Source organism: Benincasa hispida, chromosome 7, assembly GCF_009727055.1.
Source record: "Benincasa hispida cultivar B227 chromosome 7, ASM972705v1, whole genome shotgun sequence".
Taxonomy (NCBI): Eukaryota; Viridiplantae; Streptophyta; class Magnoliopsida; order Cucurbitales; family Cucurbitaceae; genus Benincasa; species Benincasa hispida.
The window spans coordinates 13,585,965-13,607,952 of record NC_052355.1 but is presented as its reverse complement, the minus strand read 5'-3'; the positions used below and the strand labels follow the sequence as shown (position 1 = coordinate 13,607,952).

At 32.5% G+C, this 21,988-nt stretch overlaps 1 protein-coding gene across 1 annotated transcript; it reads right to left on the bottom strand.

The window, feature by feature from the left end:
* Nucleotides 1-6,816: 6,816 nt before the first annotated feature.
* On the bottom strand, nucleotides 6,817-19,323 carry LOC120080987 (subtilisin-like protease SBT4.14). Its single transcript, XM_039035668.1, has 13 exons — nucleotides 18,938-19,323; nucleotides 17,586-18,187; nucleotides 17,348-17,446; nucleotides 17,154-17,206; nucleotides 14,925-15,022; nucleotides 13,387-13,484; nucleotides 12,887-13,030; nucleotides 12,439-12,544; nucleotides 11,373-11,889; nucleotides 9,829-10,151; nucleotides 9,005-9,113; nucleotides 8,459-8,672; nucleotides 6,817-7,437 (listed from the first exon to the last, which is right to left on the bottom strand). The coding sequence occupies exons 1-13, from the start codon at nucleotides 19,321-19,323 to the stop codon at nucleotides 6,902-6,904; spliced, it is 3,285 nt and encodes a 1,094-aa protein (XP_038891596.1). The 3' UTR covers nucleotides 6,817-6,901.
* Nucleotides 19,324-21,988: the final 2,665 nt, after the last annotated feature.

Genomic DNA, 21,988 nt, shown 5'->3' with positions numbered 1-21,988 from the left:
ATGTTCGTATTTATAACTAGGTCAAAAATACTATTTTACCCCTGTAATACATCTTGCTCCTTAAGTCTCCACTAGTCATCTAATGAACAATTGATTTATAGTCTTACCAACAAATCGAATCCCTCTCAGCCATAAGAGGGAAGGGCCCCTTTATTCAAGACCAGGAGTCAGTACTTAAGGAATAACCTTTCTGCTAATCCTAAACGGGTAAGTGCGAATTTCGTCTTGTGGAACTATGTCCCCAACTATCTATTCAGTCTTACCCCTGAAATGGCAAGCTTATTGAGTGATAATGTTGAACAACTCGTATCTATGCAGTTTAAAGGATGATCCCGAATAAATAGAAGTTCATAGTTAGCTCAGGATTAAGGTCGAGTTACCTTTTGTTATCGAACTGAAATAGTTAGTTCTAATAGTAAACGGTATTTATAAAGAAAAGTGATTATTTTGTGGTCCAGTCTTATACAAATATTTTTTGCATAGGATGCCCCCAATCACATGTTTCTACATGAATGACTTTAGGATCACATCGTTTGTATCAATATACAAAGTGGGCCGCATTCTTAGTGTCCCCAGGATAAGGTATCTAACCCTATCCATATACTTATAGATCTTTTTGACTAAATACTAAAACTTGATCCACTTTTATGTCTCTACATACAGTTTAAGTATTCATGTTATAGTCACGGGTTAGTTTATTGGAATTAGTAATGAATGAAATTCAAGAACATCTTCAATAATATCTTTATTAAAAGAAATCTCAATAATATCTTTATTGTGAATAGAATATGTTTGAAGTTTACAAACTGCAAGTTTTAGGACATTCTCAATAGTATCCACAAGGAATCTTGAGATGTTAAAGCCCACTTATGAATTTGAGTGGTCACTAAGGGTGATTGTTGGTTGTTTTATTGGCAATTGAAATTAAATAAAATGAATTTAAAAGCATAATTAAAAGGGAATTAATTCGATTAAAAAGCCTAGCCTAGGGATTCAAAATCCACCTATTCACATGGTTAATCATAGAACTTCTAATTTATACAATGCTTACTTGTTTTAATCTTAGCTCATGCACTCTAGAAGACCAAAGCTACATGCCTTAATCTATTGATTAATTTCTTAATCAACCTAGATGCTTAACTAATTGGGTTCATTTGTGTCTATATCAATTAAGCACCCACAGAAACGTATTTTAGATTAGTCGATTTAATAACTCAGTTAGCCTAAGTTACTTATCGAATCATTCCTGAAACTAGTTAATCACGCAATGTTTGTGAAAAGATTATCCTAAACAACATAAATCATACCCAAGCATAATTTAACTCTTGATCCTTTAAGAATAAAAACACATTAGATGCATTTCCATTCTCTAACAATAATATAATAAATTAGAGTTAGCCAAAAACCCATAAATTCAATGCATAGAAATTAAAATATCATTCAAGAATAGAATTTCAGCAAGCATACATCATAAAATTGAAAATTCAAGTGTCCCAACCAAGATATAATGGAATTCAATCATATCCTAAGCTAAAAACACTTACCTTAGTCACACATATTGTGCCAAGATGAAGTCCAAATGTGAATAAATGAAAAACTGAAAGAAGTTATGATTGGGAAGAAGAAAAGATAGAGAAAATGGAGTTGGAGGCATCCAAATCAAGCATAGAATGACCTAGATCGACCAAAAATATAAATATAGACAGGGGTTGGCATATGTTCTTGATGCTTTTGATGCTAGGGTATAGCGCCACGACGCTCTTGATCCTCGTCGAATTGCATACGTTCGAGTACTACAACACTCCAAGCACACTCACAAATCATTTTGTGTCTGTCAATGTTCGAAGCATCGTGGCACTTCATGGTAGAGTCACATCGCTCCCTAATTTTGTATGCTTCTAGCTTCAAGTGCCAAGCGCAGTTACGCTATGCCCAAGGGTAATTTGGTGAATTTCTACTATCTTTCTTCACGATTGATACTACAGAGCTTAGTTGTGGTTCATTTTTGTTTCGTTTCAACTTCAATGGTCCGTTCTACCTCTTAGTTGCTCAATCCTACAAAATAGCATAATAAACACATAAAATGCATGAACGAGCTCAAATTCAATTAGGAAAAAGAGCACTTTTATCGTGCTATCAAATATACATATTAAAACGATATGATATGAGAGAATATGTATATTAGAATATGATTCAAATATACATTAAATATATGAATTAATTAAATTAGATTTAATTAATTTAATTTAATTAATTAAAGTAAATAACTATCCTGTTGTTGCAGGGGAGTAGTGAGTGGGGAGGAGAGTTGACTCTCCTCACATTTTTTCTTTTAAATGTTCCTCAGGACTCTTGTGAGGGCAAAGATGTGAGATTACAGAAAAGAAAAAAAGGCTTCATCTGTTTCTCATATAGCTCTCTCTCAAAGTTAATAGAAAAATAATTCTCTACCAAAATTTACTCATTTCCTTCTCTTTCAAGCGGTTTCCATAAACCATCCTTGTCCTAGTATAGAAGATTTTTTTGTTGGTGTCCCTTTTTGCTCATGCTTTTTCTTTTTTTTTTCTTTTTTTTTTTTTTTTGAAGATCAGGAGAATTTTATTAGAAGAAGAGTTCTACAAAAATAACATATTCTCCTCCTACAAAATTCGGTAGAAAACATGCTTAATTTTCCTTTTTATCTCTATTATGTAATTTTGTTCTTGAACCAAAATTGGGGCAAAGCGATCACGTGCTTCCACATAAGAATTCAATACCTTTAGTGGCTTGTATAGATATCAATGATACTCACTTATAGACTTCTTATAATTTATATTTTAAAGTTGATAGCTTTCTTTCAGACTTGATAGCCACATATAGAAATCTACTAAATAGAGTCATAATAGATGTCTATCGGTGATAGCCACTAATGGCATTGAGTGTTAATATTTCAAAATTGATAGTCATTGATAAAATTCTATTATTGATAGCCACTAATAGTTTTATATCATAGATAGCTCAATCTTTCAATGTTGATAACCACTAGAAATCTATCTCTAATAGCAACTAATATCTTTGTATCGTAGCTTAAAACGTCAATCTTTCAATGTGATTACTATTGATGAAAGTCTATAAGTGATAGCCACTGATAAAAGCCATCAGTGATAGGCATTGATAGAAGCTATCATTGTAGAAGCTATCAATAATATTTGTATATCAGTGATATGACTTAGGTATATATCAAGTAAATGGATAATATAAATGATATTGGTAATATGACTTTGGTAGATATCAGTGATAGTCATTTATTCTCATTGATAGACTTCTATTAGTTATAGCTTTAAATATTAATATTTGAAAGTTGATAGTTTTCTTTCAAAGTTGATAACTACTTATAAAAGTTTATCATTAATAGTCACTGATAGCATTAAGTGTTAATATTTCAAGGCTGATTCAAATTGATGAAAGTGTATCAATGATAGCTATTGATAACTGATAGCAAACTGAAAGCTAATATTTCAAGTGTTAATATTCAAGCTCGTATTAATATTTCTCAAATTGAATGTATCACTGATAAAAACTATTAGTGATAATAACATATAGTAGCTATAAGTGATAGCCACTTATGGCTACTATTAGTGATAGCTTTCAATTTGAGAAAACTGGAATGATAACTCTCGAAAAGAGCTACTTTAATGTCCCTAATCTCGCTTGCTTATCGAGATTAAAGTTTTTAAATATCTAGTTTTGTAGGTTTTCGAGCAATTCATGCATATCAGAGTCTTATAAGTAGTTTGAGGTTGATTTGAAGCTATTTGGAATGATATCAAGCAACTGGGGCTTCAACAGATGTAAAATGATCATTTTGCCACTAGAAGAGTGCAACACTACGTAGTGATGCCTCACTCGACGCTTTTTTTTAGAGCTATCTTCGAAGAAAATGCCATAAGGCCATGGTGTTGTCATGTGGCACTACGGTGCTCCAAACTTTGACGAACAGACACAATTCACGACACTGCCTTCTATGCTGACGAACAGAACTATAATGTGGGCACAAGGCGCAGCGTTGCGCCCACCCACCCCCCCCCCCCCCCCGGGCCCACGCTGCCCTTGTGTCTATAAAATAAATCTCTTATTTTTTAGGGCTTTAAGCATGGTGGTTAGAGGCCGAAGTTAGACTCAAAACGTTTCTTCTTCCTCTATTTTTTCAGCATATTTAGGTCAGATGTTGCTTTCTTTCGGGTTGTAATTAATGGATTGGAACTCCCCTCTTTCTCTCATCTATGAGATGATGAGGTAAGATTTTATTTAGTTTTGGGAGTAAGAATCCTTTGTATTCTCTTGAAATTTTCTATGAATCGGCTGAATGTATATTGGTCTATGCCTTCTTTGAACCTTGTTTCATTTAGATATGTGTTTGTGTGTAGATTGACGCCCCTATCATGAATATATATCTAAGCTAATAGATTGGCTTGCATGTTTAAGATCGCCTAGCTTTAATCTAACAAGTAGCAATGGTTGAATCGTGTATGCTAGGAATGCAGGCTTCCCATAGACCTTGAATAGGTTCATAGATAAATTGATTAATTAGTTGAACTTTCCCAATAGTTAATCACATAATAGAATCCTAGCGCGTAATGAAAATATTTTTAATTTTATATGTCCACTTCTAAATCCAATAGGATTAATGCATATAGTTTAATTAGAGCTTAGGCTTTAATTGATACTTAGGACGCTTGTTTAATTTGATCGAATGGTTCAGCTATCTATAGCGTCAATAAGTTTGACTAGACTAAGTAAGTCGTTGTGCAAACATAAATTGAATGAATGTTTAGTTAATGGAAATCGATAATGAAAATTATATAGAAATTTCTCTCGCACTCAAAACTAGATTAATCCAATGTTAAGTTACATTTACCCATTGTTTTTATGTTCTTGCTTTTATTTTTCATGCACTATCACCATCCATACCAAACCTCTTCCCCCTTCCTCTCTTCCACTCCAATTTACCACTCTAATTAACTAATTATAGTAACTCATTTCATTTAATTGGCGGAGAGAGGTTTCATGATGCCTCTTTCCTAGCATATCATGGAAGAAGAAACATGTGAAACTGTGGACTACGCATGAACTTTTTAGTCTTTTACAAATATGGCTATCATTGATAGCTGATATTAGTAATATTTGACTCTAATTTTGTGTCATATCTCTAATATGTTTATTCTTGTACTACATCTTTTATTATTTTGAGCTTGATTGTCATTTGTGTAACCAATCTTATAATAGTTTGGTTCAAATTGGTAATAATATTTGGGCTAAAGTTCAATTGTCCAAAAAAGGCTAAATTTGGCTCAAATGCTAATTAAGACACAAATTCAATTAGTTGGACCCAAGATCAAGTCCATAAACCAACCAAGTCAAAACCCACAAAGTCCACCTTAAAACTCTATAAATAGAGGAGTTATCCTTCACTTGAAAGGTTCAAAAATTTAAGGTTCCAGAGAGCTTAGAGAGAATTCTCCAACAATCAAAAGACTCCCTAACTTCTTAAGTTAAATCACATTTGAAGACTAAAGTTCTTTGGACTTAATCTTCAAGAACATCAAAGTAATCTTCAAGAACATTAAAGTGTTCCACTCCTTCAAATAATCAAGCATACACATTCAACAAGGAGAATCAGAGGATCGGGTATTGGAGATCCAACTATAGTTGCACTGCTTCCTTAAAGCAAGCATATACATTCAACAAAGAGAATCATAGGATCAAATATTGAAAATCGAACCATACGTGCATCAAAGAATAGTAAACACAAGTTCAAATCTACAAAACATATTTCTTTGAAAATCTCCTGCGATAGCTTAATAAAGCATCTCAAATTTGATCCAAAATAAATAAATAAAGTATCTTGAAAATCCAACTCTATATATTGTTAAAAGTTTAAAAAAAAATGTGATGCTAGGATTCAGGCCTAGGTCTCCACGACCACAATGGGAAATTCTCGCCACTAAAATACAACTATATTCTTATGTTAGACATACAATAATTATATTATTTTGCTTTCACCGTTATTGAGTTTTGATGTTTTTTTTTTTTTTTTTTGAAAAATTCTTATAAACAGAAAAATCTAAAAAATATTTAGATTTTATAACAAAAAGTTTCAAAACTGTTTTGTACTTTGCTAATTTTTTGCTACAAAATGTAAATATTTTTTTATATATTTAAAATGGCCTTTTTTTTTTTTGCTTCTTTTATTTTTTTCTCACTCCTTAAATACCTTTTTAATTTGCTTCTTTCATACTTCAATCACTAAAAATTATAAAATAAACACGAGGAGCTACCCCCATTTGTTAAATTGTTAGGCACCAATATTGATCTTAATGATTAAGTAGGACGAAAAACTTTTAAGTTAAACTAGAGAGAAAAATGATTTTTTTAGAGAGAAATAAGAAAGGAAAAATTTTAGGGATATATTATGTTAGAGAGAGAAAATTAGAATGAGGAAAACAAAAGTTGAAGTTGAAAATTGTTTAAAAGATTTGGAGAAGACAGTGAAACTTTTTAGAGGTTATATATATATATAAAGATTCAAAGAAAAGTTAGTTATTTTCCATCTTCGTAAATTTTTCTTTAAATTTTGCACAGATTGCTGTGGAAAGTTATTCACTTTGTTTGTTTTCTTTTCTTTCTTTCTTTTTTTATTAAAAAAAAAAAGTAACACTTCAAATATATTCTATTAAACAATTTTTAATTAAATAGTTTATTCATTATTGAAATTTTAAAGTGGAATTTCTTAAATCTGAAATGATTAGTCACCTTTTACATTATCTAATGTTCCTATATATCATCCAAATATTCAATCAAACATGTCAAATTATCTCCAAGCCATTGAGCAACAAATCTCAAAATGTGTGTGTATTGGTCTTCACGGGCTATAAACAACAATCGGACTTCTCACAACATATCGAACATCAACCCAAGAAATCCAACCCGACACCATGTTTGTCGACGGCAAAGGACCAGACTTCACAACAACCTTAAACCTCTGCTTTTGTAGCAACTGGGAGAACGACAAAGTTGTCGGCACCACCATGATCTCCACGCCAGGCGGCGCCCTAATTGTGGCATTGTATGTAGAGACAGGACGACCGACATTGGTCACTTCTCGCCAAAACACGGCAGTCGTTGGTTGTTGGGTGCTTTTGAGAGTGAGTTGAAAGGTTGGGTAATTGAGAGAGTCGTAGCCTTGGCCGGGGATTATTGTGGAGCAGTCTAAGGATTTTGTTCCGGTGAGGATGGCAATTGAAGATCCAGTGTAACCTTCACTACAAAGAAATTGGATGTAGGACATATCGTCGAGGTCATAGATTAGACCAGGGTTTTTGGCTTTAGCTGGATTTAGGTTGCCGGCACCGTACCCGAATTCTCCGTTAGGATTCATTCGTCGACTAATTGGTGTTGCTTCATAATTAAAGACAAAAAATATTAGTACTTAACTTTAAAATGATAAAATTCAACCATCACTTCTATATTTATTAAACTAAACAAAAATATGTTATCATTTGCTATGACATTTCGTGTGGTTTGATTTGGTTATCTAGGTGTGATTTATTATACAATTGGTTTAAATTTTTCTTTTTTCTATATATATCATTTAATTAGTACCTTTCAAAAAAAAAAAAAAATCATCAATACCTAATTAGAAAAGGGACAGTCTTAGTCCTATGATTTTAATAATAATAGTAATAAATAATAACCATAGTAGACCTAAAACATTCAAAAAGTAATAAATCGCCCTATACTGTATTCTATCGCATAAAATTCACGCACCCAATTCATATAGTTGTTCTTTGTCATCCATATTTATGTAACAATGTAAACATTAAAAGCTTGTTGTTATTCTAATACAGAACAAGGTACTAAATCAAATAAACAATATAACCAAAATTAACCATTTTTATACGGCACTCAAATGTTGAGAATCCAACCATCGAAAAACCGAGATATCATGCACTTATAACATATATGACATACTGTTTTCATTGCCAACTGATTTTGAGATGGAATCCCATACTATCAAATTTGGTATCAGAGCCCACAAAACCCATATGAATATTTGATCTAATAAAAACAAATTGTCATATGATCAAGAATGGTGAACCCAAAAGAGGTACTATCTTGAGGGAGCATGTTGAAAATTTCACCTTGAAAAAACCAAAGGATATCAAACTTCTTATAAGATACATGGACTACCTCTCCCATTGTCAATTGATTTTGAGATGGAATCTCGTACTATCAAATAATAGAATAAACATTTTAAAAGTTTGAACCCGAAATAGAAAATCTAATAATATCGAAACTAAAATCAATTTAGATGACAAAATTGAATTTCAAACTTGTTAAACTAATCAAGAGGATAGAAAGCAACTACCAACAACAAAACAAAAGAGAGAGGATAAAGAAGTATAGTGATAAAGCATACCGGTGGTGAGCAAGGCGGATCTAATGGCGGCGGGAGACCAAAGAGGGTGGAAAGACTTGACGTAGGTGGCGGCGGCGGCGACGTGGGGGCATGCCATGGAAGTGCCGGACATGAGCGTGAATTTGGAGAACTGACTGTCACCCTTCAGCCCTGTCAATGACTTCAGTGGCGTGTAACCCGCCAATATGTTCACTCCTGGTGCTGCTATATCCGGCTATAATACATCCACAACCATCTTATAATAGAAAAATTTTATATAGAATACATATTTGATGCCTAATTGATTTGAAGTTTAGGTCTCATTTGATAACGATTTTACTTTTTAGTTTTATACTTTTGAAATGTATGCTTCTTTCTCTCATTTTTCAATTATTATTATCACATTTTTCTCAAAGAAACATTGAAATTCTAGTTCAAATTTTAAAAACAAACATAAATTTTGAGAACTACACACTTTTTTAAAATAAAAAGATAAAAACTTTACTTGGTTTTTGAAAATATTAAGAAAAAATAATAAAAAAACAGAAAATCATAGGTAGAATATACCTTTAGAATGCGGGTGGAGCCTGGATTTGGGCCTCTGGATGAGAAGGCAGCAACAAATGGAGCTGCTGCTCTGAGTTGTCTTGTTTTGTATATCACTGCCGTTGGTGTTCTATTCTCAAATCAAACCCATTCCCCAAAATCAATTCTCTTATCAATAGTAGTAGAAACCATATCAAATGACTGTCATTTATACTAATCAATCTTTTCTATTAGGAAAAATACGAAGCTCATCTCAAAATTAATTGGCAATATAATGAGAGTAATCTATGCATCTTATAAATATTATACGGTGTCTCTATTTTTTTAATTTATGATCCTCCATATGCCCTTTCAAAATGGTATTTGTCAGGTTATGTTTTCATTATTCATGAGTCTCGTCCCGTTTTTAGTTTTTCTAGATCAAACACCTATTTCGATTTCATTAGCTCCTATACCATATTAAAATTCAAATGAATGATAAATAAAAATACACTTTCATAATTTGAGCTTCATGGGCTCGAATGCTATATTAGTGGAATAATTCAAATGAGTAGCACTTTCAGGACTTATAATTAAGTTTATAGCAATATTTTTAAAAAATTGCAAATATAGAAAAATCAATCAATGATAGACTCTATCACGGATATACGAATCAATATCGTTGATAGACTTCAAGAGTTGGATCTAAATTTTGCATTATGTTATACTTACTAATACTTTGAGTCTGACCTGTTATATTTGTAATTGTTCCTAGACATTACTCATTATTTTTCCTATATAATGTGACGTTTAACCGTAACGAACAAAATAAAGACGAAATACAAAGGGTAAGGACTTTTTATTACCTCGTGGAGTGGATGTAGGAGTCAATAGTAAGACCAACAAAGCTACTAACCAAGGTGGAAGGGGCCATGAAGATGTCAGTATTGTCAATAAACTGATCACTTTGAAGGATAGCACCATAAGCACCAATTGATTTGACAACAGAATCAGCTCCCCAAGTCATCAATTTGCAAAACACAATGCTGTCTTTGACCTTGATTGGATCAAGTGAGCCCTCTACACAAAACATGGCACTATCTTTGCTCTCTATGTCCTTTGCCACATCTCCTCCACTCACTAATTTGTACATCTTTTGCTGTGGATTGAATAGGTTTATTCCTACTCCCTGTCCATATATAATTCATACCAACATCAAACATACGCTTTTCCAAAACAATAATGGAAATTCAAGATAATAAATCTACTTACTCATTTGGGTAATTGGTAATAGATACTTTTGGGTCGAAAACTAACTAAAGTTATTCTATATTGACTAGAAAATAGGAAGATCGTGTATACTTGAGTTAGAGATAATGTCTCTATTAGTATCAAACATCGTAGATGAATTCACAAATAAAACTATACGAGAGCTCATGTCCAAAGTATACAATATGATATATGAGTAGTTCCAATGTCCCAAATATTAATAACCAAAGTGAACATGTGAGTATACAATGAAATAGGTTAACTAAATGAAATAAAGGAGGATAGATTGTAAAATACAATTAAAATATCGTCTTAGTTCTCGTATTTTAGAGTTTGTTCAATTTTAGTCTTTATATTTTCAAGTGTTCAATTATAGTCTATGTACTTTCAATAACTAAATTTGTAATTTAGTAATTTAAAATTAATTTTTATACAAGGAAAATATTATATAATGATTATGATTCCAAAATGTGTAATAAAAATATTAATAAATAAAAGAAAATTTGAAGAAATCAACTTTAACATAATAAAATTGAACAACGTTGAAAGTACTAAACAAAAATAATATTTCAAACTAAAAAGTAGTCAATTTGTCTTCCTTGTAAAAATGTTAAGGAGCCATTATTTGATTGACAAATTAGTATTTAGGTATTTTCAACATTTAACTAGTAATAATTAATAATTTACATTAATTTTAATCCCCAATTCATTTTAAAGCTTAATTTAATTAATACTCCGTCTCTTCTATTATTAATTATTAATTATTTTGAAAGAATGTTTTGGAAATTATAAATTAAGTCTCATTTTAAGAGTTTTTCTTTTTTAATATTTCAAAAGTACAACTACAAAAATAAATAATTGTCACATAATATTTGCACTTTAAGAATAATGTTTAAATCTTATTTTGACCCTCTTTTTAATAAAAAAAAATTAAGAAAAATAAAAGACCATGTTAATTTTAATAAATACCAGCTAAGCTATCTTGATGCTCTCAAAATTTGCATAAAAATGTAGTTTAATTTCGAAATTATTTCAATAAACTTAGCAAATGAAAATTAAGCAAGAATTTTAGATTAAATATAAGTAATATAAAAAAAAAAGTATTATAAGTTTTGGTACAAAATATATACAATAAACTTACAGAAATGTTCTTCCCATTGCCCAACTGCAATGGGCTGATAAATCTCCGATCAATTGAACTGGCAGCAACCGTCACGATCCACGGCGCGTGGTTCACAACAGTGCCGGCACTGGGGCCATTGTTGCCGGCAGCCGCCACGGTGATGATGCCCTTCTTCATGGCCTGAAACGCGCCGATTGAGATCGGGTCCTCAGTGTAATTGCCGAAGCCAATGCCAGCGATGGATATCGAAATGACATCGACACCATCCCGTATGGCAGCGTCGAAGGCAGCCAGAAGATCCATATCGGAGCATCCGGTGCTAGTCCAGCAAACCTTGTACATGGCAACTCTGGCCGATGGCACGCCGCCACGGGCAGTTCCTTGAGCCAAGCCAGAGAGGTTGGCTCCGGCGATCACATTGCCGGCGGCTGTTGAGGCCGTGTGTGTGCCGTGGCCGTTAACGTCTACTGGCGACAAAATATCAAGGGGGTCGGGGAGGCCGTCGAGCTTGAAATATCTTGCTCCGATGAGTTTGCTTCACCCATATAAAAAAAAGATTAGCGAAAGAGAGAGAATAGGTTAAATGTTCTATCATATATTGAAATTGTCTATAAGAAAAGGTTAACTATTGAAATTGTCTTCCTTTTCTGTTATTTTAATTTTCAAAATTAATTTTAACAAAAAAATTGTTGAACAATAATAATAATTTTCATGTCTGAAAATAAAATATGTGAATAATTTTTAAAAAGTTATAGTAAAAATGTTAGTAGAGAATAAACAGTTATTTTTTAAAAAATAATAATAATAAACTAGCAGTAGGATCTAAAATTGAATTAAGTTCAGAAATCAAAATAATATTTTAACTATTATCATCTAATGCAATATAATAATTGATATGAGAATCCTATCTTATATTTAAAATACTGAATGAAATACAACTCTATTTTTCATTCAATCTCTAAATTTAAAATTTTTATAATCAAATAACTTAATCTAATTTACGATTATATTATTATCTCTCATAATTGTTAAATTAAAAAAGGAAAAAAATGGTAAATAAATAAAAATCAGAAATTGAAATTACTTGTTGCAGCCAGTGAAATTTGCAAAGTGAAGACAGGTGCCTTTCCATTTTTTGGGTGGAGGACCAAACCCATCATCTTTAAAGCTATCAGCCGTTGGTGTGATCCCTATAATTAATTATCAATAATGTTCACAACTATAATTATGAGTAAAAAAAAGATATCTATTTTTTAGAATCGTTTTTAAATATAGAGAAATGTGTAACTTTATTTACAAAATGTCATCGACACAACATTGGTATACAGTAACATTTTGCTAAATTTGAAAATATTTTAAACAATTCCATCATTTAGAATAATTATCCTATTTTTTACCACCCCAAAGAAAAAAAATAATTATAATATATAAAAAATTATATATTTACCTACCTTCTGTGCTTTTCAGTGTACACATTATATGTCGGTTAAGTTATGCTTATTTTGAAAGAATATAAAAAGAAGATGAATTACCTGTATCAAATAAACCCACAACAATGTCACTCTCATGTTTGGTATTTCTTCTTGCATTGGAAGACAATCCAAGGAAGTCCCAAGATCTTGTTGTTTGTAGCTTTCTATACTTGTTTGGGATCACATGATTCACATCTCCCCTCTCTACATCAAAGCCATATATCATAGAGAAAATGAAAATAGGGGTAAAAATCAAATAAAGAAGAATACAAGCACTAGAGATAGAAATTTTTAAAAATAGTAAGGCGTAAATAGCAAATTAAGAAAATAAAAAGGAAAGAAATGCAAATCGAAAGAAAGAGAAAGACAGATGCATACATAAAAAAAAAAAAATGATTAGATATAGTCATGACTACATACATACAAATTTTTTAAAAGATTATTTTTATAAAAGATATGTCATGTGTCATATGACGTAATACCATTAAATATTGATCGAGTTGGACAAAAGATGGGTGCAGACTGCAACTAAGTTTTTTACTATGTAAGAATGCAATTACCTGACAATCTTTTGGCCTCCTCCTCATTAAGTTTGGCAGCAAAGGCATTAAAGTTGTTTGTGTAACTATACACCATAGACTTTTTTGCTTCCACATTGCTGTAAAAAGTATACTTTAAGTAGAGTTGCCACTATTATATAATTCACACTTTCATAAGTTAAATGAAACATATTGAAAATCAGTGGCAGAGTCGAGAATTTTGTATAAAGACACTATATAATTAAAAACTTTTAGAAGAACGTAAATATATATGTATTCATAGCTCCATAAATTAACTAATTTAATAGATATTACAATTGTCTTTTACAAGTTTTCATATTTTAAAACTGATCCAAATTTTTTTAATTGAAAAATATGAATATGAGACTGTTAAGAACATTGTGGTAAATATGGTCTATAAACTTGATCTTAAATATTATGATTATTTTTATAAATTTTAATTCTTATACCAGAATCTGTAAATAGTTCTCCTAAAGTTATTTCTATATAAGACATATCAAAATCAAAAGTAAGTCTTTTTTAAAAAGAATGATGACTACATAATTTCTATTATTATTTTTCTTTTAAAATATCTTTTTATATTGATATAGCCTTTACAAAAGTATTATCGATAAAAAGTATTATGATTTATTATATAGATTTAAAATTAGGTTGATTTTTTAGAAACCTTCAAAGTTTTTTTTATAGGTCACTACCAAAATTTGATTTAAAATAAATTATAAATTAAAATTACATAAACAAGATTCAAACTCATGCCTTTGACTATCAAAGTTATGCCCTCTATCACTACACCATGCTCAAACTTCTAAAAGAAAGTTGGTTTTTTGTATATATATTGTTAAATATTACTTAAATTTTTATATTCAAAATACGATAAGTCGAGGGGGGCACATGTCCCCTTTGGGCCCTACGTGGCTCTATCAGTGTTGAAAATAATATAAGGTAGATAATTAACTTCATGTCAATAATGGAATATCTCAACTAACATAAAGTATGAAGTTCAAAGTCTCCACTCTGCATATTTAAAATTAAAAAAAAATAAAAAAAATTCTAATGATCACATTCAAGGATAATTTTTATTAAGTCAAAGTGGAATAGTAATAGTAAATAACACGTGTTACAAAGTAAATAACAAATCAAGAAATTTAAAAGTCGAAATAGTATTTATTCACTTAATTTTCAAAAATAAAAATCTATCGTTCGGTAATTATTTTGATTTTTCTTGGTTTATTTTTTCCAAAATTGTATTTGTTTTCTAAACTCATCATTTTCATGTAAATATTTGAATCCATGCCAATTTTTCAAAAAAGCAAATACAAGTTTTTCAAAAAAAAATTTCTTAAGTTTTCAAAATTTAGCTTCAAGTTTCAAAACACTCCTAAAATTTATACAAAAAAACATGAAAAAGAAAAACTAAAAACAAATAATTACCAAATGTTTATTAAATAGAATCTAAATGGTTACCAAATGCTTATTACCATTTAGATTTTTTATGAGGTCAAAAATATAAATAGTATAAACATTCAATATAAACCCACCTTTCCTTCACTGACATGAGAACATTGAGATTTGATTCTATTGCATCAACCTCATTTAAAATAGCAGGTCTATCCTTCAGGAAAACAATGAAATGTTTCTGCAAAAACACACAATTTATAAAGCTAGCTCAAAAACAAAACAACAAAATACCAGATGAATTTATTAATTCAACAACCTTGTCCTCGACGAATTCTACGGCAGCAATGCATCCAGCGACGAAGAAAAGAACGAAGATGAAAACTCGAGAAGTTTTCGTTATCGACATGATCATGAATGCACGTCGAATACCTTTCATGTCTAAAAACTGCAACTCTCTTATTTTTATAATGTGATTTGTGTTCAATCTGAAAAGGGATGAGAATGTATTTGTTTCCATGACTATCTAATTATAGAAAAAAAAACTAACTGCCAGTTTGATTTTTTAGAAAAGACAGAAGAAATTTGCAAATATAATGGTAAGCCATTGGATTAAAACAAGTGCAATAAGACTTCAAGTTGACTTGTTAGGGTTCATTTTCTTTTCTTTCTTGAGTTGGAAAATCTTAAACAAAAAAAATGACTCAATTATCTTTATTTGCTTAATTGATTAAGACATATATTTTCAATAAAAAGATTCGAGGTTCGAATCGCTACCGAAGTTACTTTTTTTTAATACACACATTCAAGTTGGTTCGAATCGCTACCGAAGTTACTTTTTTTTAATACACACATTCAAGTTGTTGTCATTATTGGTCAACCACCTACACAAATTCCCTTATTTGGTTGCTTTCTTTTGTGACCAGCAAGTATTGGTAAATGTTTTTCTCAATAATAGTCATGGGCTACTTTTCAAAAATAATAATAATATTCATGGGCTATTTAACTTAGTTACAATTTCCAATGAATTAATTTTATTTAGAGAAATAAACTAATTGATGAAACAAGGTTAAATCTAAACAATTATTGAAAATAAAAGATTGAAAAATGTTAGGAGACGAATATCTCAGGGAGTTTATTTCATCTATTAGACCAATGATTTAACTAATCACACATACAAGAATATGATCATTCAAATATTCTATAAGTCAAGAAGGCAAAAGTAATAACTACTCTTATGAGAGTAAATCTCTTTTCAAGATTATAAAATTGATATGCACAAACTTAAATGAGGTATTTGGAGTCCAAAGACATCAACCAAATCATGAAGTAAAACAACGAGTCTACCTCTATAGGGAGTGTTGCAACGCTCCCAAGGATGTTCCATGATGCTCCAAGGCAGTATTCAAGTATCTCAAACCTTGATCTCGACGCTCCTCAATGCAACAAAATAGAAGGCGAGCGTCACAATACTAACCTAAAGCATTGTGATACTCTCAATTAAGAAAGCTTACAAAATCGCAATGTTGTTAGTAGTGTTTAATCGTCTAGTAAACTAAAAGTGCCAACATAAGTAAACCTAGCTTGTTTATTCCTTCTACATGCTGATAGCACACAAAATGTTTTTTTTTCTTGGCTATAGTTTTAGCCAGCTAGCTTTTCGACAAAAAAAAAAAAAGATGAATGCTTTCATGAGTTCATTTGCTTATATAATAAGATTTGAGTAATTTGACCAATAATGATTATTTGGGCAAAAAATATGGATAAATGGAGCCAATAGCACTTTAGAGTTGATGTTTTCATATGAAACAATGTTGTACGACGAATTCCCAAGAGAACAACCTCAAGACGGTGATTGAAGCGTCCAAACGCTCTAAATACATGTGATCAAGCCATCATACGGAGGAGGTAGCATTGAGATGCCACATTGTTGATGGAAAATATTACATAATCGGCAATTAAAGGATACAAAATAAGTAAAAAAGAACAGCACACAGATATACATGGTTCACTAGCGGTGTGTTAGCTACGTCTACAGGGCAGAAGGAGAACATATTATTAGAGAGAATGCTTTTTGAATACACAAAACGGCGCCTCTAGGTTAGAGAGTTTATATAGCGCACTACTCTAAACCCTAGGGTCATAATCGTAAATAACTACAAATAAATAAATGTACTAAATAAGAATTCCGAATAGCCCTGTACTTGATTGTTCCAAGCGCCAACAAACAAATTCAAGGCATTCCAATAGAAAATCGAGGTTGGCTTTCCTTAACTTTTCATGAATGGTGTCTTAATGTTCGCTCTAGCGTCTCGACGCTGCAAAGTCATTTTTTTTTTTATCTTTTTATCAAATTTAATAAAACTAATTACAGATGAAAATAAGATGCTCAACCACTCACTATGTGATGTCACACATAACGTATCTGCAAACTCAAGAACAACCAAAAAGACAAGCGTAAAACATAAATAGAATGAACACAAGGTTTGTTAACCCAGTGAGACCTCTGTACTTGGTTGTTCGAAACACTAACAAACAAATTCAAGGCATTCCAACAAATCTCTACCTTGACTTGAATTCTCTCTCAGATAACAGATGTAACAGATGCAACATAAATCAACATTGTCAGACGTACCCGAACTTCTCCCTTTTGCCTCAATATGTCCTACAAAGGGGACACTAACAATTCAAAACATTCAACAAGTCCAAACAATGTTGCAACTTGCCTTGTGGAACCGGTTTGGTAAACATATCAGTAGGGTTATAGGCAGTATCAATTTTCATCGCTTTAACTCTCTACTCACCTCTTAAGAAGTGATATCTTACATCGATGTGCTTAGCTCTCTCATGATGAACTTGATCCTCGGCTATGCATATTACACTTAAACTATCACAATATATAATAGCTTGGTCATGATGCAAACCAAGAGCACCAACTAATCCCCTCAGCCATATTCCCTCTTTAGCAACTTCTGTCAAGGCCATGTACTCTACTCTAGTAGTAGACAAAGTAACTGTAGGCTGTAAGATTGCCTTCCAACTAACAATAGAACCACCCAGAGTGAACACATAGCCAATCATAGACCTCCTACTATCAACATCTCCAGCATAATTAGAATCAGAAAAACTGATCACCAAACACTTTATGTTATTCCCATAAATGAGACCAACATTAGATGTACCTCTAAGGTAACAAAAAATTCTTTTAACAACTTGCCAATGCTCTTTCTCAGGTTGACTCATGAACCTACTGACAAAACTAACAGCATGGGCAAGATCTGGCCTAGTACAGATCATAACATACATCAAACTTCCCACTGCACTAGCATAAGGAACTGGAGACATATACTCCTTCTCAGCTTCAAATTGTGGTGAAAGCACAGATGACAAACGAGAATTTGCAACACTAGGAGTATTTATAGGCTTAGTTGATGACAAACCAAACTTGGACAATATTTTCTAAATATAGCTTTTTTGCGATAAGAATAGTTTATTCTTATCTCTGTCCCTATAAATCTCCATACCCAAAATTTTCTGAGTAGCACCCAAATCCTTCATATCAAACTCGGCACTGAGAAAATTCTTCAATTTTCGAATATAATACTTGGACTTTGCAACTACGAGCATATCATCTACATATAAAAGTAGATAAATCATCGAACCATCATTAGCTTTGTTGTGATATACACAACAATCACACGGACTCTTGTTATAGCCAAGTCCAACCATATAGTTGTCAAATCGTTTGTATCATTGCCTTAGAGACTGCTTTAACTCATACAAAGATTTCTTCAACATACAAACATAATCTTCTTTACTTGGACACTGGAACCCATCTGGCTGGGTCATATAAATCTCTTCCTCCAACTTTCCATGTAAGAAAGTTGTCTTCACATCTAGTTGCTCAAGTTCTAAATTCTGATGTGCTACTATAGCTAGTAACATCCTGATAGAAGTATGTCTGACTACTGGTAAGAAGATCTCATTATAATCAACTCCTTCCCTCTGTATAAACCCTCTAGCAACAACTCGAGCTTCATATTTAATACGCTCTAAAGGTAATATTCCCTTATTTTTCTTGAATACCCATTTACAAGTAACAATTTTTCTCTCCTTAAGCCATTTAACTAAAGTCTAATTTTTCTCAAGAGATTACATCTCATCCTCCATAGTAGCAAGCCATTGAGCAGACTCACTACATGACACAACTTCTCTGTAGGTGGATGGCTCATGAGGATCCACCTCTTCAGCAACTTGCAGCACAAAAGTAACCATATCATCAAAACCATACCTCACAGGAGGTCCAACACCAACTCTTCTAGTTCTGTCACGAGCTATACTCGGTTGATCTATTTGTGAGCTAGAATTCTCAGGCAAAACAACTTCTGATGTTTCAGGCACATTAGTTTCTAGTTGTACATTAGTTTCTATAGTAATATGTTGATCTTCTCCACCTTGATGTTGTAATTCATTCATAGCTAAAGTGAATTGCATCTCCACCTGTTTATCAAGATTACTACTTTCTCCCACATTAGTAGACATCACAAAAGGCTTCACGGTTGAGTTAAGCATAGAATTTTCATAAAATATCACATTTCTACTAAGTATAACTCTATTCTCAAAAGGTGACCAGACTCTATATCCCTTAACTTCGTCCCTAAAACCCACAAATATACCATTTTTAGCTCTCGGATCTAATTTACCTTCATTAACATGATAGTAGACAGTACAACCAAAAACTCTTAATAAAGAATAATCTGAAGGTTTACTAGACCACACCTCGTGAGGTGTTTTACAATCAATAACTGTGTGAGGTCCACAATTGATCAAATAACCGTTGGAGTTGATGTCCTAAATCTCGTAGGGTTCTATAGTTTGTAATTATATTGTACAAAAATTTTATTTATGTAATGAAATATATGATGTTTTATTTCAAAATTAGTTGCATTAACCACAAACCAATAAACTAACATCCAAAGTTATCTTGTAGCTTAAACATGTATGTAGAGACATATGGGTAGATCATGTTTAAGTGATAACCTAAATGGTCTGTAGTAGATGGATAAGGCTGGATACCTTATCCTCATGACACTACGTGATAAGCGCCCGCGATTGTTGTTGGATGAAAAGCTAGAGGTTCTTCTAGGATCTTTGCAAACACTCACAAAGAAAGCTACATAGATCGAATTCAGAATCTATGATGTTCACTCTTAGATCCTAAGACAACTCACTCCAAAATTAGCTTGATCAAGACTAATCCAATGAATTGATTTAAATATCAAATCTAAAGCAAGATTTGAAAGAAAAAGACAACACCAAAGGGTTGAATAAGCACAAGCTTCTTACTATGAATAATCTGAGTTTTGAAGAACAATACAAACCATTTTATAGGCCAAATGGTCGTGGATAGACCAAGAAACTCAAAAGTCATCAAATACAATTAATTGCAAATTTTAGTAAATAACATCTAGAAACTTGAAACTAAATTGCATACTAAATTATAAGTCAAAATGCAAAACTAGGAATGTAGAAAGTCTTCAAATTGCCTTAAATATCTCCTATAGAAGGTGATGACATGTAGAAATGCATGTCATCTTAGGCCTTTTACTTAGAATTATGAAGGTTGTTAGGCAGAAATTGCGTCGATCGTGCTAGGAATTCACGAGAAAAAGAGCTTGCGCTGATCAGCATGTCGAATCTCAGCTAACCCGTTATTTTGCGTTAATTATGTGTTCAATGTTCTATCTTTGTAGCTACTGCAAGAAATGAACGCAAACACGGAAACCGGACAATCGCATAGACGACTGCATGCGGAGAAACACTCCATTGCTGGCAAACGCATCGATCAACGCATGGATGTTGCAGTAATCAGTCGTATGCATCCATCGCATGGGAGTTGCACTCGTCAGGCAATTGCAGTCATCATATAGAGTTGCAACGTTAAGCGAATGTGTCCATTGAATGATTGCGGCTACGCGACAACGCATTCTAATGGGATCAACGCAAGGTAGGTGGAATGAACGCATCAACGCATCTACCTCGAGAATATCCAAAGTTGATGTTGACATTTCACCTACCACGTCGTTAATGGCAGAGGTTCAGGAAGGACGAACGCGTCGAATGTCAGACTCAGAGCAGTCCGATTAATGCTATGGGCGATCCAAACTCTATAAATAGAAGCTGATGAGCATAATTCCAATTATCCAGGGGAAGATCCTTGTGAATCGGGAACTTTCCCCGTGATCCAGACAAAATACGTGAGAAGATTGAGAGTTCTTCACCTCCTTCATCCATTTTGAGTGACGACCGGAGCCTTCGACTGAAGCTAGATCTCGAGAGAGTCAGCTTCTCCACCCATCTATGGCACCACCGGCAGCCTTGACGCGCATCCGCTAGAAGCAAAGTTTTGCTTCTAGCCGGTCCTTTTTTTTCCTTTTCTTTTCCTAAATTGTATTGTATGACATTTTGAATTAAGGAATTAATACAATCTGTTTTCAATGCATTTCTCTATTCCTTCGACTTTATCTCTATCTTCTTGCTTAGCATCCTTACTTTCATTGCAACACTTAGTGGAGTTGCTTGGGTATTGCATACTTAGTCATGTGGATTAGGGATATGAAGCATGAGCAACCCACCGAGAGGTGTGTGTTGCGCGAATATGTGAGTAATCTTATTTTCTTGTGTGAAGCTGCTGCAACGTCTGTCTATGGGCTAACGCATTGCTTGTCCATGAGTAAAGTCAGCAACAATCAACTGCTCGGAAGGGTAAGTGGTTGGACGCATTAAGTGAGGTATGCGTTCTTCACTAGGGATAGTAACAACTGTAGTTCAGCGAAGTTTATGCAATTGTCTTGTATTATGTATGCTTCATTCGTCCATATGTGTTGTTCACTCTTAAGGGCTGTTCATTCGTCCATATGCGTTATTCATTCGTCCATATGTCTTGTTTATGCAATTGTCTTGTATTATGTATGCAATTGTCTTTATGCGTTGTTCACTCTTAAGGGTTGCAATGAAAACATCTCCGCATTTTATCCATTTTCCCATTCATTTAATTCATGTCAAGGTTTGTCGCATCTCTACCTCTCATGCATATTCTCATTGCGTTGTCTGATAGATAAGAGTAGGAGTAAGATTAATTTAACAACAACCCCTCCATTTTTTTATTTATATCACCGCATGCACAATCACCGCAAACATATAGTAC

What these genes read in the sequence shown, in the direction of transcription:
- LOC120080987 (XM_039035668.1), bottom strand. Translation starts at nt 19,323, where the DNA reads ATGTCTACTAATGTGGGAGAAAGTAGTAATCTTGATAAACAGGTGGAG. An exon ending in TGAGCATCTTATTTTCATCT is followed by an intron (nt 15,023 to 17,153) that starts GTAATTAGTTTT and finishes GTGTTTTTGCAG; the next exon opens with AAACATTTCATTGTTTTCCT. An exon ending in GGAGGCCAAAAGATTGTCAG is followed by an intron (nt 13,031 to 13,386) that starts GTAATTGCATTC and finishes GCTTTGATGTAG; the next exon opens with AGAGGGGAGATGTGAATCAT.